Below are 18043 nucleotides of genomic sequence, written 5' to 3' on the forward strand. Positions count from 1 at the left end.
TAGAAACAATTCAAACTTAAGGAGCATTGCTTGGGCTTGAAATATACACGCCACCCCAAAATAAGTATTGGGTTCACTTTCCAAAATGGTATTGGGCTTTACCAAAAAATGGTGAATGGCCCATACTATTCAACTATTGGGAATTAATTTAATCTATTTCACATTTTTGACAATTGAGAAATAAAGTTACCACCCATGGTAATTCAATCCAAAAGATCAAAGTTGTTTGAAATTGTTTTTTCCCAAAAGATCACAGTTTCTTAGCTGCTAAGGTTTTGTCAAGGTAAACCCTTACCGTGGGTGGCTAAAATCCAAAGAGAATTGATGACCTTAAAAGCTGGAAAGTAAGATCAGGTTTGCTTTAGTTAAAAGTCACAACTATTTATTGTAAAATCGCTGGACTTTTCTATCCACCAGGATACTCGGATATTTATGGTACCAATGTTGGAAGAATCTGGCAACTACCAAAAGCAAGCAAGCAATCTTCCTTCAGAAGCAATCCAGCTCAAGAAGGAATTCATAAAATCAAGAAGAAAACAAGATTTCCCTTGCAATCTAAAGAATGTAAATCAAACAGAACTCAAAAGAGATTGATTTCTCTTTCAAATTTGGTTTAGCAAACTAGATAAGAACAAGAAGAAATAAGGTATTTCATTATATGAAAACCTCAACAAATTTTTCAAAGACATCTTAATGTCTTGAAGTTGTCTAGATAGCTTCCAGATCAAAAAGAGTCGACTAGAACTGGTACCCACTTGCGGTTATGATCACTATCCCAGCCTCTCCAAGGCTTAACTCGTTTATAGCTCTGCCAATTTCGAACTTGGTATCAATTTTTAGCTAATCCCTATTAGTTGAAGGTGCTAACGTGCAATTCCAGTATAGAAACATTCAGTCGAGTCCACCCTGATCATAAGTCATCATTGCGATTATGTTTTCAAGCAGAAGTCAAAGTTCAACATCTCTAAGAATTTACTAGATTTAGAGATTCATCTGATACTTTGTGCTTCAGACAGTTCTGCTTGGATTTGTTTGTTATGTTATCCATAAATTCGTGTATTTTCCTTTGCTTATCATTTTTGTCTACATAAATTGTGAAGTCCTCACCAGTCTGAGGCATAGAAAAGAACTTTCTTGGGAGGTTTCCCCACCTAAAATCACAATTGTTTGTTCAAACTCTATTACTTAGGGCGCAAGTATATAAAGTCACTCAAATATGTTAGGGTATTATCTGCTAACAGTGGCACGATCGCATAAAGAAAGTTAATCCATAAACCATTAAATGGTTAAAAGATTAATTGGAAATTTTACTTAGTCTTCAACATACTCAAATATAAAAAATAAAAAAAATAAAAAAAAAGGGTAAACACAAGGTATACATATTCTGATTAGGGTGGCAAATGTTTCAGACGAAGATCCACTTCTGGATATTTTACCTTTGTAGGAGGAAATCTGGTTACATGGCGTAGTAAGAAATGGAAGGTGGTTGCTATGTCTAGTGCTGAAGTAGAGTATAAAGCTATGGTTAAAGGCATATTTAAATTATTGTGATTGAAAAGACTTGTGGAATAACTGTGTTTCAAACCTAAAAGGGCTATGCAGCTTTATTGTGATAATCAATCACTGATCAAAATTGCAGAGAATCAGGTGCAGCATGATTGTACTAAGCATGTGAAGATCGATCGTAATTTTGTGTATGAGAAATTGGAAGATAATATTATACATATTCCACATGTGAAGACTACAGAGCAGTTGGCTGATATTCTGACAAAAGCAGTATCTAGTCAAGCATTCCATGATTCACTTGTCAAGTTGGGCATTGAAGATGTATATGCGTCACCTTGAGGGGGAGTGTTTGCATGAATCGTGTAATTGATTTAAATTAGGAATTCCTGTATAATTATAGGATTCTCTTATTAGATGGGATTGTAATTACTTTCCTTTTTGTTGTATACTTATACATATATAAATACCCTTCTAGAGAGAAGAATAAATCACTATGAATTATTCAACCCTAATACGTATATTTTAAATGTCATTTTGGCCAAGGATGGAATGGCATTGCCTAACTCCACCACAAATCATGCCCATTATGAGCTTCATGTCTATGAGAAGCTTTGGGAGGATTTTTGGAAATTAGTCTCACATTCAATGCAATCCATGCATGTTAAGGGCTGATTGGGATGAGAGGAATATGAGCTTAAAGACAAACCCAATTTGGGCTACACTCCCTTATCAGCCCAGTTTCGTTGGTCACATTGCATGCCTTATTTCAGTGATCTAGACAACTCGAATGAGAAGACATTCTTGATAGAATTTGTTCCAATGGGTGTCTATTATATAGCATATCTAAATTCATAGAAAGTCCTAGTTGGCTGCTATCACATTTAATGTGGCCACATCCCTATAGCCATGTGCTACACATAAGAGCATCCACATATGGGAGAAAAATTAGCTTAGGAACTCAGAAAGGAGAACAACATTCAAGCTTACCATGAGGAGACCAAGAAGAATAATCCACCAAAAGCATTTATTGGGCAGCTGGAGTAGTTGGCATTTAATAAGGCAATTGGACCACAACTAAGAGGACTGTTCTACAATATCCAATGGAAGAACAAATTTGGCACTCTATATATAGAGAGCTACACACATTCATTCATAATTCACTCCATGATCGTTAGTGGAGGCGCACTAGATTGTCTTAATTTTGATGTTATACCGTTGCGTTATTATAATGGCCCTTTGTGGCTAGTGGTTTTTTTGGATGAATTATGAATGCAATCCTAGAATTTCTCACAAAAAAGACTGGATGCAAATTTATATATGACAACTGCTAAGAGTACCAATCTCTATTGCTTTAGTTTCTTGGGCACATACAATTAAATTTTTGTATGTGAGGGCACAGTAGGTGTAATCAAACACACCAAAGCTATAAATTATGGAGGATGAGGGCAATTCATTGATGTTGCCACCAAGTACCGAAGAAAGAACAGTAAAAAATGTTGAGTGAATGAAGTTGTACAACCCTAAGGACTTGTTTGGTACACCTAAGGCCTGGAAGGTACACCTTCCAAACATGGGCCCCGCATTAGTAATCCATGCTTAGAGCACCTCCACCGCAAGGGGGGAGGGCAGGCAAAGGAGACCCCAGGCCCAAAAAAACTCCTCCAGCGCGCAAGGTCCAACCCGGGCAAGGGGTGGGACCCACCAATTCGGGCAAGCCCACGGGCAAGAATTGCATGGGCTCTAGCCCGAAGGCTGCTGACGTCACGGTTGATGCCAGCTCTGACAGAAACCAAAGGGAATAAGCCATGTGGCTCTTCCCGGACGCTCCGATGATGAATTTCTCAGAAATCCAACGGGTGCGATTTTTTTTGCCTTAAAAAAATCCAAAAAAAATACCCAATATTTTTGAAATATTTTTATAATAGATAGTGACACGTGGCAACCGAAAAGCTTATCAAAATTAATGGTTTAAGTATAAAGAATAGAAAATAAATTAAAGTGAATAGTAATTGCCCTTAGTCTTGCCTTTTGGGGTGGAAACAAAAAAGGCAAAGGCTGACACTATTCATGTGAATAGTGACAAATCTTGCCTTGCCCTTGCCCTTTGAGGTGGAGGTGCTCTTAGAACTGGATTGGATTATCCCGTGCGTTTTCAGACAAATAAAATAAAATAAAAAACAATTTCGTGCTTTCTGTGCTCATACTCAGCCACACAATTCAAGTCCATGTAATCACCATCATCCCCATTCCGATTCAACACACTGGCCTCACCATTAACCTCATCATCACCATTCACTTCTTGAGATCAAAATTAAGAATGCACATCCTCGTGTTCCCCACGTCCGTCAAATCAGCCGAGTTCATGATCGACAACAACTCCAGAACACAACACAGTGCCATCGAGCTCAAACCTAATCGCCGATCAAATCCCATGATCTGAGTCAGTGCAAGGGCTCGTGCTAGTGGTAACAATGCCTCGGCGAATCTGAAATCGCTATGGAAGAACCAAAATTGAGAGAGAGAGAGAGAGAGAGAGAGAGAGAGAGAGAGAGAGAGAGGAAAGGATGGTGTTGACAGTTTTTAGGGAACTCTCGCTTCCCTTGCAGAGATCCAGTGGCTTTGTTATTGATGGCTTTGGGCGATTGTTTATTTTTTTATTCAAGTCCCAGTCCCAGTCCAGTATTATACGAAACGCAAGACTTAAACTTAGTCCAGGCCAAGTCAATTCAGGACAATATTATACCAAACGCAGGACTTAAACATAGTTCATGCCAAAATAGTCATGTGTAACAAACGAGCCCTAAGGCCTTCTCCAATCTATGAGGGGCTAAACCCAAATTTTCCCCCTCCAAAAAGTAACTATTTGAGTTTTTCCCGGACTCAAATCGTTTTTTCTCCCAACCCTCCGAACTCAAATTTTAAATCCGCAACTTTATTAAATTGTTTAAGAATGGTTTAAGTCTAATTTTTTTTTTTTTTTTTATGGAAAACTTTTCTTCATTTAATCTTTTTAAATAATGTCATAATTTAATTTTTTTTAACAATTTGACCTAAAAAAATTGAAATTCCATAAATTTAATTTTATTCCAAAAGTAAACACACAACATAAAATTAAAAAAAACAGACAAGATAATTGAAACACAAAAGGAGGATTGAAACAATTGTCGACCTCATTCACCATCTCCAAAGCTCCTCCAAAGGTGATTGATCAAATCATGTCGAAGACTCTGAGGCACATGTGGAGATCGAACTCTATTATGACGAATCATGTAATCAGAGAAAGTCTACCTATCTTGGGGGTGCTCGTATGTAATGCTTGGCTCCAGCTCATATTGTCTTGCTCTGGCCCTCCTAGATCGTTGTGGACACATATCCTCATCATCAGATTCCTCTTCAACATATTCGTACTCATCGTCCACAATCATGTTGTGCAAAATTATACACGTCATCATGATTGAGTGGAGGTTATCCTTGCACCACATACATGCAAGGGCTCGAACAATAGCCCATCAAGCCTGTAGTATTCCAAATGCTCTTTCAACATCTTTCCTGTACGCTTCTTGCATTTGTGCAAAAAGCCTCTTCTTCAAGTTATCAGGAGAAGAGATGGTCTTCACCAAAGTAGCCCAACGGGGGTAGATCCCATCTACCAAATAGTAGCCCAAATGGTATTGATTTCCATTGACAATATATTCAACATGAGGAGCCACTCCATGTACCACATCATTGAACAATGAAGAACGAGCTAAAATGTTGATATTGTTGGATCCAGCAGCTCCAAAAAAGGCAGGTCATATCCATGTGTCGTACGAGGCCACGGCCTCTAGCACAACAATGGGTTTTTTTTTGTGACCAGTAAACTGGCCTGCCCAAGAAGATGGGCATTTCTTCCATTCTCAGTGCATGCAGTCAAGACTTCCTAACATCCTTGGGAAGCCTCAACTGCTTGCCTTGTGCAATAGCTTGTAAGCTTGTAAAGGTCAGCTAGATTTGGAGACCTGAGGTACCATTGGCCATACACGGCTTCAACAGCACAACAAAACTTACAAAGTGACTCAAGAGCTGTGCTTTCACCCAATCTACAATACTCGTTGGTCGCGTCAGCTGAGCATTCCCATGAAAGCATACGAAAGACAGCAGTTAACTTTTGCTCACGGGATAGCCCTTGTTAGCTTGGGCCCGTCTTTTTTCTGGTGAAAGTATGGCTCGTGGTTGACAACATCATTCAAGATGAGTTAAAACAACTCTTTCCACATTTGGAACCGCCTATGAAAGTCCGTAGTATTAAAATTTGGCCTTTCAACGAAGTAGTCGGGCATGAGATTGCGACGGCGATCTTCCCTCTCACAGTTCTACTCACGACCGACTACTGACCCACCATGTTTGGTGGCTTCATTCCCCAATGAAGTATGGTGGACAATGGCTTGTATCACTCTCTAATGATGTTCTTCATCATCTGAATCATCATCAAACATAAAGGAAAAGATCGCTTTGCCACGATTATCCATTGAAAGCTTCAAATGATATGAAAAGTATGAGAATGAAGAAGATGATGTGCTTGAAATGACATCAAAAGTATGAGAATGAAAGGAGATTGATGAAATTGACAAAGGAAAAATAAATTGAGAAATAGAAAAAATGTTTTTTGTAGATTAATTGAGAAATGGATGAGTATTTATAGAGTTTGGAGTGAGTTTTGGGGTTGGATCTAATTTGGGTTAATTTAAAATATTATTTTGACCGTTGGATTTAAATTTCAGCCGTTGGATCTTTTTTTTATGTTAAAATAGCTTATATTTAATCTAGATCATTGATTTAAAGTTACTATTAGATTTTTTTTTTTTTTTTTATAAAGGAAATTTGAATTGCAACGGTCACTTTAATCTGGAATAAGGCCAGCAGCGTGGGCCCAGTCTTTTTTTAAAGTTACTATTAGATTTTTATTTTATTTTTAAAAAAGACATTTGAATTGCAACGGTCACTTCACTAGGAGCAAACACGTGTCATGGGCCAGCAGACAAAGCCGCCAGCGCTGGCCCTACTGTCTTTTCTTATGCACATGGGCTGTTCCATCTATTGGTGGGCTCCACTGAATAGTTTTGGGTCCAGAAAATACTTGGACCGGTATTTGGGTCCAAGTTTGAGTTTTCCCAAATTTTGGCCCCTCCATTTTCTTGGATTGTGAGAGATTTTGGGCAGTAATTTGGGATATTTTGGGTTTAGCCTCTTAGGTTGGATATGGCCTAAAAGCTAAGGTGAAGTTTGAAGATGAGAAAAATGACGTATCTATGTATCATCATTTTCTTTATATCACACGTGTGGGTTTGATACATGACGGATCTTTATCTTTGTTATAATATAGGCTTTTCACATGTAAACCTATAAACATGGCCCAAGAAATGGTTTTTATTAAAACTCTATATTGTAAAATAGTACTATTATTATTATTATTATTATTGTGTTGTGTATCATCATATTAATTTCCTTCATGGCTAGTCGTCATTAGTTCTAGGATGGAGTAACTCTCGAAAATATCAACATCAGATTATTCACAATTTCCATTGTTGTTGTGCCTCTAGGCATCATACTTGATGATTTTATTCCAGTAGAAAGTTGTATTTCTCCTACTTAAGATTACCTAAAGCACAATGTGGTATCCACTCGAAACGACATATTATGTGTCCAAATTGGACGCTATACTCACGATATATTTTTCTTAGACATATTATGCATCTATCAAACTAATAGTCAAGAAGAGAAGTGGGGCTTAGCAAACGCAAAAGGAATACAAAAACAAAAATAAAATGCTGCCAGAAAACTGAGCATATTAATTTGTCGGATATGAGTTTTGTGGTGGATAATCATCAACAAACTAGAGGTACCATGCTGCTTGTATTGTAATTGCTCTATTATACTCACCCACAAATAGAACATAAATTTAAAACAAAAAAATCCATTTAAATCAAAAGGTTTTGAGCAAAATTACCAACAAATTAGAAAACCCATACGTTTGAATCAGAAAAAGCTCGCATCATTATGCACCATTTCCAATCAATAACAAGAAAATACCTCCAAACCATTGCTTTTAAAAAAAAAACAAAAACAAAAACTGCAACTTGGTGAGCACTTGTTTTGTTTTGGTCAGTAAGGACCAGATGATTCAACAATGGTGAGCATCCATTTTATGGGGTTTCATTAGCAAACGCCATGTCTTCAGTTTGATTAGTAATTAAACTTTATAAGTTAAATCCTTTTGTGAAGGTGACTGATGCACAACAGCAAATTGAAAGGATTAAGAAAAAGCATATAGAATCCGTAATCTGTTTGATAATCCATAAGTAACTTTAGTACAGATATTACTCTGTTACAGTTCAACCTAACAGATTGCCACCAATTATGAAGTCTCTAAGACTTTGCACATCTCTTTTTCATCATGCAAGATTTACTGATTTTGATCATGAATTGGGTATCAGTCACCTTCACGAAATTCTTCTGAAACTACTACTTATCTGGTGGCATCGAAAGAAACAGCAAATATCTAACCCCTCAACCATGTGTTTCTGTATGATGAATTGTCACGCAGTGAAGCATCATGTGGCTTGTATTCCATGAGATAGCTGTGCGGAAGCTTCAAGTTCCTCTTGATTGCATCTCTTAAAGCCATTACAGCCTGGTGAAGAAAAGCAAGGTCAAGATATTACACTATACACGCACATGAGAGAGAGAGAGAGAGAGAGAGAGAGAGAGAGAGAGAGAGAGAGCAATTAGTCATAAATTACCAACCTGATGATCAGAAGCATTGCGATTCCAGACACTCAATATGTCCTCATTGAATCTAATGCTTAGTACCGCACCACATATGTTCTCTCCATAATCAAGTTGGTCACCCACCAAGGCAAGGACCTGCAAACATAAGCAAGAGTAAGAAATACTTAATTCAGACTCAAGCTCTAACTTTGGCAGACAGTCCTGGTAGACATATAGACTAGTTGGTAGCCACAGCTCTCCTCTAAAGCGGAGATCCTATGTTCAAATACTCCCAGTACCCACCGCAAATATCTCAACTAACTTATCAAAATACATTAAGAGAAAGCCACATTAAATTAGTAGTGAAACCCCATAATAGATGCACACCAATATAAATGCATGTGTATCAATATGTATTGTGTAACGCATGTCCAGGCCTATGCATAAACCCATGTATGCGTATCAATATATTTGAATGGCATCCAAGGCGAGAGAAGGGTTGCTTTAAGAAGATGCCAAAATGCGCTCGTTTAGGGTTTAACTCTAAGGTCTTGGCCCAAAAGCTAAAACCAAAACCTCAAATGGTTTTTACACCCTAAAGGCATCAGGCTGTCATACAAGTGCAAAACGCGTTCACAAGGCCTGGGATCCTGCAGAACAGGGTCTCCACATAAAGCTGCCAGAACTGATCTAACAATTGAAAGCATCATGCAGATTAGAGAATGATTTTCATTACTCAACAAAATCAAGGAGACACAGTACCAATGTAAAGAGAAAACTATGTAATATTTTGAGCTACCTAACCATAGGTTATTAGCAAAATTAAAACCAAAACCAACTTCATTACAGAAAACAGAAAAGCTGTCCAATTTCAGATTTGTGATAATTGAACTACGTTGGAGAGAGAGAGCAGCAGCAGCAGCAGCAGCAGCAAAAAATAATCTCTGTAGATCAGAAGTTGACTAACCATACCTAGGTGAAGGTAACGCTCAAAATTTCAGATTTTTTAGGGTGCTAACAACTATACAGGGGAGGATTGTAAAATCTTCCCTGTATCACTGACATCTTGGCAATATGCCACCAAGAAATAGGCAAGTGATGTATAGACAAAAAAAATTTCCCAGCATCTTATCATAAGAGGACAGTAGTTTTATGAATATCCACCAAAACTTTGCACCTATGTGATTTACAAACCAAGAGCTCCTTGGTTTGGACCCAAGTGAGCTTCTTGATCCTATTGGGCTCAACATAAGTTAAGACCACAGGTGGATAGTAAAACAACTCACTAAGCTTCTCAAACTTCTGGGTTTTACTCTTTTTGGCTTGAGTCACACACAGCCAGTCACTTTCACGCATGCACATCACTCCATGTCTTTCAAGGGGAGGGGGTCATTGATTAGGTTGATTTCTTTGAGCGAGAATTTTGAAATTCATCTCAGATGGTAGACCTCAGCCCTCCCCCTGCCTATGATTCGTTTCTTGAACTTTATTTTTCTTTTATTTGACAGGGCATTTGTTATTCTTTTTCTTTAAATCTTTAAAATATGCTCAGCTAGTGAAAAGTATTAAGGTTGTGAGAATCGATGGGTCACCTGTTCTTAAAAATTGGAAATCTCCTTTATGCAGATTGCACAAATCAAGCTGCTTTATGCATCACGATTCTTGTCATCAGAGGAAGAATAATTCTTTAATTCTCTCTCCAACCCAATGGTAGCCAGCATCCTTTGTCTAAGTGTAGATTTTCTTATCATTTAAACTTTCCTTATACCATCAAGGTTTTTAAAAAGAAGAAAATATAATATTTTCATACACTAATATTCAATTTTCATGGTTATATGTGTCAGCAGTGAGCTCTAATATCACACTGCATGTCATCTGTATATGGATATACAAAGCCTACATGTTGAATTGATGCATTCATTATTCATTTACCACCTCCAAATTTTCATTCAAAATATCTATATTTTTAAGAAAAATGTTATATTTTCACCAATATTTCAAGAATTCCGGACTACTGTATTCTTTTTTTATTATAAGAAACCACAATTTTATTAAAAACCCATGATGTAGAAATTGGTGAACAAGAAATCCACCAAATATATAACAATCGGGATCTTAAACCTAAGACACCTCTCTACCACATTTCACTTGAAAAACTATCTCTATGATACTACTGCTTTCCAATCCAAATAGCGTAAATACATGGTATACTACCTAAACTCTGAAGACGTAGATGCCCAAAACCAAATACGATCCGATAACTGATCTATATCATCACCCTTAACATTATAAAAAACTCTCCTATTCCTTTCCACCCACACTACCCAAAAATCTGCCAACATAGCACATCTTCCCAGAACTTCTACATGTTTATTTCCTCTGACAAAATTAAACCTCTCTCCAAACAAAGCACTACATGAGGCATAAATCCAATGTAGAAAATTAAACTATATTGCCACCATAAATCTTTATATATCAGAGTTTTCCAAAATTTCCCCTTTTATAAAAATTCCACTTCATGTCAAATATATATATATGTAGGCTATTACGACTATATCCCTCACATCTTTAGAAATTTCGTATACATCAAAGTATCAATACAAACAAATCCCAGTAGCACCCGGAACTAAGGGCAGAATACTACAATTTGTCAATAATCATCATCACTGTTTATTGCAGGCATAACTTAATCGAGAGAGACAACAGTTTAAGAAAATACTAATGTTTAGAAAATGTGCAAATTTCCTATTGAAAGCCACTAAGCTTCAGTAGGATAATTGCTTCAAAGCAAAGCATTGGTAAAATGAAATAGTACTATCAACTGATAGTATGAAAGTAGCCTGGAAACTGCGCAATAACAACAAAGAAATTTCAGTTTTTCTCCTTACCAGGTCCTCCCAAAAACGGCCCGACACAGCCTTTTTGAATCGTATTATCCATTTACCACCATGGCAATTAGCAGAGTCCTGAAAAACCACAAATTCCACAGAAGTTGGCATTCTGTTGTCCAAAAATATAAATATCTTTGAAACAATTCTAATATAACTACATTCGGTAGGGAGGAGTTAACGGAAAACAAGAGAAGCAGCCAGTGATAAGAAAGAGCAAATTGAAAGTTAGGCTTCAGATATGTACCTCCCAGAGAGGGCGAATTCCATCCTTGAAAAGATGCAAGTCTGTTGGGCTAGGCAAAGTGGCAGGACGGGCTAGGTGGCAATAGCACACCCAAAAGCCTTCAACCTAAATCCAAGAAGCAAAAACTTAATAAAACTGCAAGTACTAAACTCAATCACATTTTCTCTTTCTGACATTAAAATAGATTTTACCGTAGTGAAGTCAACAATTTTCTTTATATTGTCCTCATACGGTGTCTGACTTCGCATTCCTAGTGTTCGACGAGTGTACCAAAACACGAATTTGTGCTAATCATAGAAACATAAAAGATGAGTGCTACAGGACCATAAAAATTATCAATTGGATAAAAGACAACCTATGGACTTAAACAAAGAAAGAGAGCATTTCCAACAGAGAATGGAAGAATACAAAATTGATAAGCGAGATACTGAAAGTAGAATGAAAGAAACCGGTGTTCACCGCATTATACAATGAATGAGAATCAAACGACGAAATCAAAATTAATTGACTCCTAGTTCTAGCCCTAGATACGTAATTCAACAGCAAACCAACTGACTCAAGCAATAATCATTTGAGCGCAAACTAACATATTAAAAATTTATCAAAATAAAATCAGCTCTACAAGCATGAATTCTCCTATGAAATACCACAATTTTGGGTAGATGAACAAATCTAGGTCAATCAAGTATATAATATAAACAGAGAGAAGAGAGAAAACCTTGAGGGGATGGAGGCCAGCTTTGAGGTCGCGAGCTTGACGTTCACGAAATTCATCGGATTCCTTGTTATTGTAATCATGAGAATCTACAAGTGCTTGTGCATAACTAGTATTGTTGTTCTTCTCACTGTTGTTGTTGTTGTTGTTCTGCTGGTCAGACTCCTTTTCGGGTACCAACTCCATCCTCCCACAAAAAGCCCTAATTTACTGTCCTCCCTCTTTTTCTCTCTCTCTCTCGCTCTCTGCAACGCAACACGACCAGCCACCCAAAAAAGGAAAGCAAATGAAACGAATAACGAAGGAAGAGAAACGGGGCTTTACGAGATGATCGTGGGCTCAATTTCAGTTAGCCCGGAATTCGATTTCGGGTTGGACTCAATCTAAGACAACCGGTTTTGACCCAAGTGGTTAAAAAAATAATAATCAATATTTCCGGCTTTTTAATAATTTTATCAATTATTGTAAGGGGCTTAGCTCGTAGCTCAATTGGTTGCAAAGTACTCTGGCACACCCGACCTGAGGTCTTAGATTTAATTTCCCACTCCCCAAATAGCGCTTGTATTAAAAAAAATTATCAATTATTCAACTCACTTGATAATCAAAAGATAATACTTCTAGTCACAAGCACGATAAAAATTCAAACAAAAGTTCAATTATTTTGTGAAAAAGTACTTTAAAATGCTTCGTGAAAAGATGCTTCTCCACAAAACACTAAAAAGTACTTTTAAAAATTTAATTCACAATTAGGCCCTGTTTGGGATTGCTTTTTTTCGTCAAAAACCTGCCTCACTTTAAAGTTAAGCAGTTTAAGGTGTTTGGTAAAAATAAAATATCCCGATTATTTTAAAAGCAATGGCCTTTTGACAGCAGCTTTTAAAAGCATGCTCTGGGTTGCTTTTCAAAGCTGCTTTCAAAAGAAGCTGAGATGAACATTTAATGAATTTTTTTAATTCCCAAAATACCATCATTCATTTTTAAAAATAACACCACCTCCACTTCCACATCCAACTCCACCAATTGCACCACCACATTCACTATCTCCACAACCACCGCCACCACCACCACCACCACCACCACATCCACCACATCCACCACCACCACCACCACAACCACCACCTTCTCCACCTCCACCACCACCATCACCACCTCCACAACCGCCATACCCACCACCACCACTACCACAACAACCAACTCCACTTTCATCACCACCTCCACTTCAACATCCAACTCCACCACTTGCACCACAACCACCACTACCACAACAACCAACTCCACCTTCATCACCACCTCCACTTCCACATCCAACTCCACCACCACCTCCACAACCGCCATCCTCACCACCACTACTACCACAACAACCAACTCCACCTTCATCACCACCACCACCTCCACTCCAACTCCACCACTATCACCACATGATTAGTACATAGCACTTTTAACATCCTGTCTATTTTAGTCATTATTCACAGTTACAACAATTTTATATTAAAATTTACCAAACGATTTTGACACTGCTTTTTATACTAACAGCACTTTAAAAATACTGTTTACCAAACGTGGAGCTGCTTTACTTTACAGCTAATTATTTTTAAAGCACAGCAGAAGCAACTTTTTTTTTAAAAGTGACGGCAATCCCAAACTAGGCCTTACAATCTAAAGGCGCTCTTTGGGATTGCTTTTTTTGGCCAAAAACCTAGTTCACTTTAAAGTTAAGCAGTTTAAAGTGTTTGGTAAAAATAAAATATTCTGATTATTTTAAAAGCAGTGGCCTTTTGACAACAGCTATTAAAAGCAAGCTATGGGTTGCTTTTCAAAGCTGTTTTCATAAAAGCATAGATGAGCCTTTAATGAAATTTTTAGGATTAACATCAGTTTACCCCCTCGAGGTTTGGGGTGATTTTCAATATGGGCCATGGGGTTTCAGTTTCATCAATTTACACCCCAACGTTATTAAAAGTGACCAGTTTACACCCTCCGTTAAGTTGATCATCTAGTCAAACGTTAATTGATGACGTGGATATTGTAAGACCCACATCATGAATTGGTTGACCAGTCGCCTTTAAAAAAAACTGAAAATCAATTACATAAACTAATAAAATTAAGGGCTAACGACAAAAGACACCCTGCTGGTTTGAGGTGGTTCTCAATATGGACCCCAGGGTATCAATTTTATCAATTTACACCCTTACATTTGCAACATCATCCAATTTCATCCTTCCATTAAGTTGACCGTGTGGTCAATCATTAAATGCTGACGTGTCTATTGTGGGACCCACCCACTAATTAATTCTCAAATTTTTATTAAATAAAATGATAAAATAACATATAATTAAACAAAAACTAAATACCAACAACAACAAAAAAAACCCCAGATGCACAACCGCACTCCGTCCCTTTCTCCCCCAACCCATCTTCTCGAGTTCTCCGATTCCCCCCCCCCCTCCCCCTTCGCCATCAACCTCTCCTTCGAGAGGCTTCTCAGGTCTAGGTCTTGTGATGCCAATCAGACCAAGCTCATCGATCGCGCTCTCCAATTGGGCTCTGTGCTCCTTGTTGCGTAGATTTAGCTCCACCAAAATGGATTAAGCTGCATCCTCAACTTGTGATACTCGCAAGTGCACGAACCGTTGCTAGTATAGCATATGTAAGTGCGAGGTCGATTCCACAGGGATTGGTGATTGAATGATCCAATTTAGTTTCCCTACACAAAATAGAAACAAAAACAAAGAACATAAAACAAGGAAGAAAGAAATAAGTAACTCAAGCAAATAAGTTCCCAAGTTCAATTTAGATTAATGGATTGATTCTAGCTAAAGTATGATTAAGCCATGGTGTGTGGTCATAACCTTGTGTTCCTAATTCCCTAATTTGATCATTTGTTGTCTAACCTAAAATTAAGCATTAGGAACCCATTAAGCATAGAAGAACATTTTAAACAACCAAGTATGTATCTAATCCCTGTTGTCGAATGTCCATACATACTCTTCCTATTCATAGTTCAATTCGAATTAAAGCATGGTGTATACTCTTAATTCAAACCAAGATAGCTAACATGCAAGCCTAAATGGTGATCAATCATTCAAACTAGCATATTAACTTATAAGCATAATGAATAAGAACAAAAACCATAATTGAAACTTGGAAACTAATTCAACTTGAAAACTTAAGAAAAGAATTTACATAACAAAGAAAAATAAATTACAACTAAGAAAACATTAAGGAAACTAAGAGAACTTTGAGGAAGAAAGGAAGTGTTTGAGAACTTTGAGGAGGGAGAAGAAAGTGTTTGGGAACTTTAGAGAATTTTGGAAGAACATGTGTTTGAGAGCTTTGAGGATTTTGGAAGGGAATGTGTTTAAGACATGGGGAATTTGGAAGAGAGTGTTTGAGAACTTGGAGGATTTGGAGAAGAAAGTAGAGAGGTGTTTTGAGAGCTTTGTGGATTTTGGAAGAGAGTGTTTAGGAACTTTGAGAATTTGGAAGAGAGTGGTTGAGAACTTGGAGGATGTTTGTGAACTTGGAGAATTTGAGAACTTAGGGAAGGAAGAGAAATGTGTTTGTGAAGTGTTTGAGACATGGAGACTTTTGGAAGAGAAGGGAAGTAGAGAGATGTTTGAGAACTTTGAGGATTTTGGAAGAACATGTGTTTGAAAGCTTTAGAGAATTAGAAGAAGAGAAAGGAAAAGTGTTTGATATTTAGTACAAAGAAAATTTAATAGAATGATCTTATTACAACAATTGAGAACTACAAAGGGAAACTAAGAGAATTTGAGGGAGAGAAGGGAAGGGAGCTCTAGAGAAGTGTTTGAGAGCTCCCCCCCCCCTTGGGGTGTTATTACAAGCTTAGAGAACTTCCCTATTTATAGGCCTAGGGGAAGTGAAAATCAGAATTCAATAAGACTAATGCATACAACACTTGAATTATAAAATCTGAAATGGTTGATGCACTTGTATTAGAAAATCTGAAATGGGTGATGCACTTGTATTAGAAAATCTTGAATTGGTTGATGCACTTCACCACTAAATCCCACCAGCAGCCCTAGCTCATCTTCATGTCACCATGACCAAGCTTCCAACCAGAAATGATAGCTCATACCTAGCTCACCATGACCAAGCATCCAACCAGCACATGCTGAGGTCAGCATGACCAGCAACTTCAAGGGCTTACAACTTGGGCTTCTCTTAATCAAATTAGGACTTTAAGCACTCTAAATTGAAGTTCAGAATGTCTTCTTTCCAGCCATATGTTATTTGGGCCAATCCAAGGTCGGAGGAAGAAGTTAAGGCCGAAACAAATTGCTAACTCATTTTCCGCGCTGATAAGATCCATCCTGAGCATGGTTCTGTGTTTGCTAGGTAACGGACTCCAGATTTATCCAATGGGGCTGAATTTTGGATATGTTATAGTACACACCAATTGGAGCAACGTTCATGAAGAATGTGGCCTCATCCGAGCTATGTAGGTTGCTGAAACAAAGCTTGCAATATGACCTACGGAACTGGACTGGCAGGGGGCTGTAGCCATAATGAATTTGTCTTTAAGCTCTTCATCAATTCATCCAAATTAGGCCTTAACATGCTTGAATTGCATGAATTATGTTCTCCAAAGCCATCATTGTTACCTAAAGCTCAATTAACTGAAAGATAAACACAAAAAGGATTAAAAGCACAAGTTTAACTCAAAAACATAACCAAATCATAAGCTAGAAGGGTAAGAAATAATATACAATTATGAACCGATCACTCCTCGTGGCTGCTAATCGTTCTGCGAGAAAACGAGCCTCCAAGCACAACTCTCTCACTTAGGCTCTCCCTCCATACCATCCTTTAAGCACAATTTGTATATATTGATAAGGATGGGGAGCTGAGAGGAGAATGGGACGGAGACAGAGAGCAAGACGAAGAGAGGGAGGCTGCTTTGGTGGGGAAGGGCTGGGAAGATGACGAATAAATTTGTGTTGGCTTGTGGTCTAAAACTTGTGATCTCCTTTTCATTTTGTAGGTGTGATCAATTGAACAAGTATGATACTATGGCTTATGCAAGTTTTTCAAACTCAAATCTCTCCTGGATTGGATATATTAGTTTTGTGTTTGTATTTGGTAACTGCCTTGTCAACCTCATGTCAGGATGAAATTTCCTCACTTTTCAGTATTCGAAAAGACCAAAGCTTGCAATTTAGGTTCTGGGTTTCATGTATGTGATACTACAGAGACTCTGGATGGTTGTGAAAGAAAGGGTTGATTTTACTTTGGTGGACAACCACATATATGGAAGACTTTGTGATACTTGAAAAGGGTTCGGCTGGTTTTCAAGATTCAATGCAAGCGGTGACACCGGTCCTGAATCTGAATGCAAGAAAGGTTTGCTTGCTTCTCCATCTACGTTTGTTACCATTATTGGTAGATCTGAATGCACCAACCCCAGCCCTCATCCCTCTCTCTCTCTCTGGCGTCGGCTCAGCACTGGAACACCAAAACCTAATTCCAGTAAGAACCAGTCCCGATTTGGCGTGCAAAAGAACCAGGGTCCCAAAGCCGTCACTTCAGACCAGCAACCTTGCAAATTGTCGAGCTCGAAGATGGAGGAGGGTGCTCAGCGAAATGGGGTGAACATGGAGCACTGTGTTTGTTGGCCTAGGAAGGAAGACGACGTTTTTTAAAACTTTATGTTATTTTATCATTTTATATAATTTTTTTAGGAATTGGTTGGTTAATAGGTGGGTCCCACAATAGACACGTCAGCATTTAACGATTGACCACGCGGTCAAGTTAACGGAAGGATGAAATTGGACGATGTTGCAAAAGTAAGGGTGTAAATTGATAAAATTGATACCTTGGGGTCCATATTGAGAACCACCCCAAACCAGCAGGGTGTCTTTTGTCGTTAGCCCTAAAATTAAATTAAAACAAAACCTATCCAACCACATCACCCTTGGC

The 18043-nt window shown here is 37.9% G+C and overlaps 1 protein-coding gene across 1 annotated transcript; it reads right to left on the reverse strand.

Moving 5' to 3' along the window:
- Nucleotides 1-7811: 7811 nt before the first annotated feature.
- Nucleotides 7812-12395, reverse strand: NCBP (Putative cap-binding protein). The gene is made up of 6 exons (XM_021977924.2): nt 12107-12395; nt 11580-11675; nt 11389-11493; nt 11142-11219; nt 8290-8409; nt 7812-8176 (listed from the first exon to the last, which is right to left on the reverse strand). Exons 1-6 carry the CDS (start codon nt 12287-12289, stop codon nt 8045-8047), a joined length of 714 nt encoding a protein of 237 aa, XP_021833616.1. The 5' UTR covers nt 12290-12395; the 3' UTR covers nt 7812-8044.
- Between the last annotated feature and the right edge of the window lie 5648 nt (nt 12396-18043).

This window comes from Prunus avium, chromosome 7, assembly GCF_965620075.1.
Source record: "Prunus avium chromosome 7, drPruAviu1.hap1.1, whole genome shotgun sequence".
Lineage (NCBI taxonomy): Eukaryota > Viridiplantae > Streptophyta > Magnoliopsida > Rosales > Rosaceae > Prunus > Prunus avium.

Coding starts and splice junctions, on each gene's coding strand:
- NCBP (XM_021977924.2), bottom strand. CDS start 12,289: ATGGAGTTGGTACCCGAAAAGGAGTCTGACCAGCAGAACAACAACAAC. Junction 11,494..11,579: donor AAATTGTTGACTTCACTACG/GTAAAATCTATT, acceptor TCTTGGATTTAG/GTTGAAGGCTTTTGGGTGTG. Junction 8,410..11,141: donor GCCGTTTTTGGGAGGACCTG/GTAAGGAGAAAA, acceptor TTATGTTTGCAG/GTCCTTGCCTTGGTGGGTGA.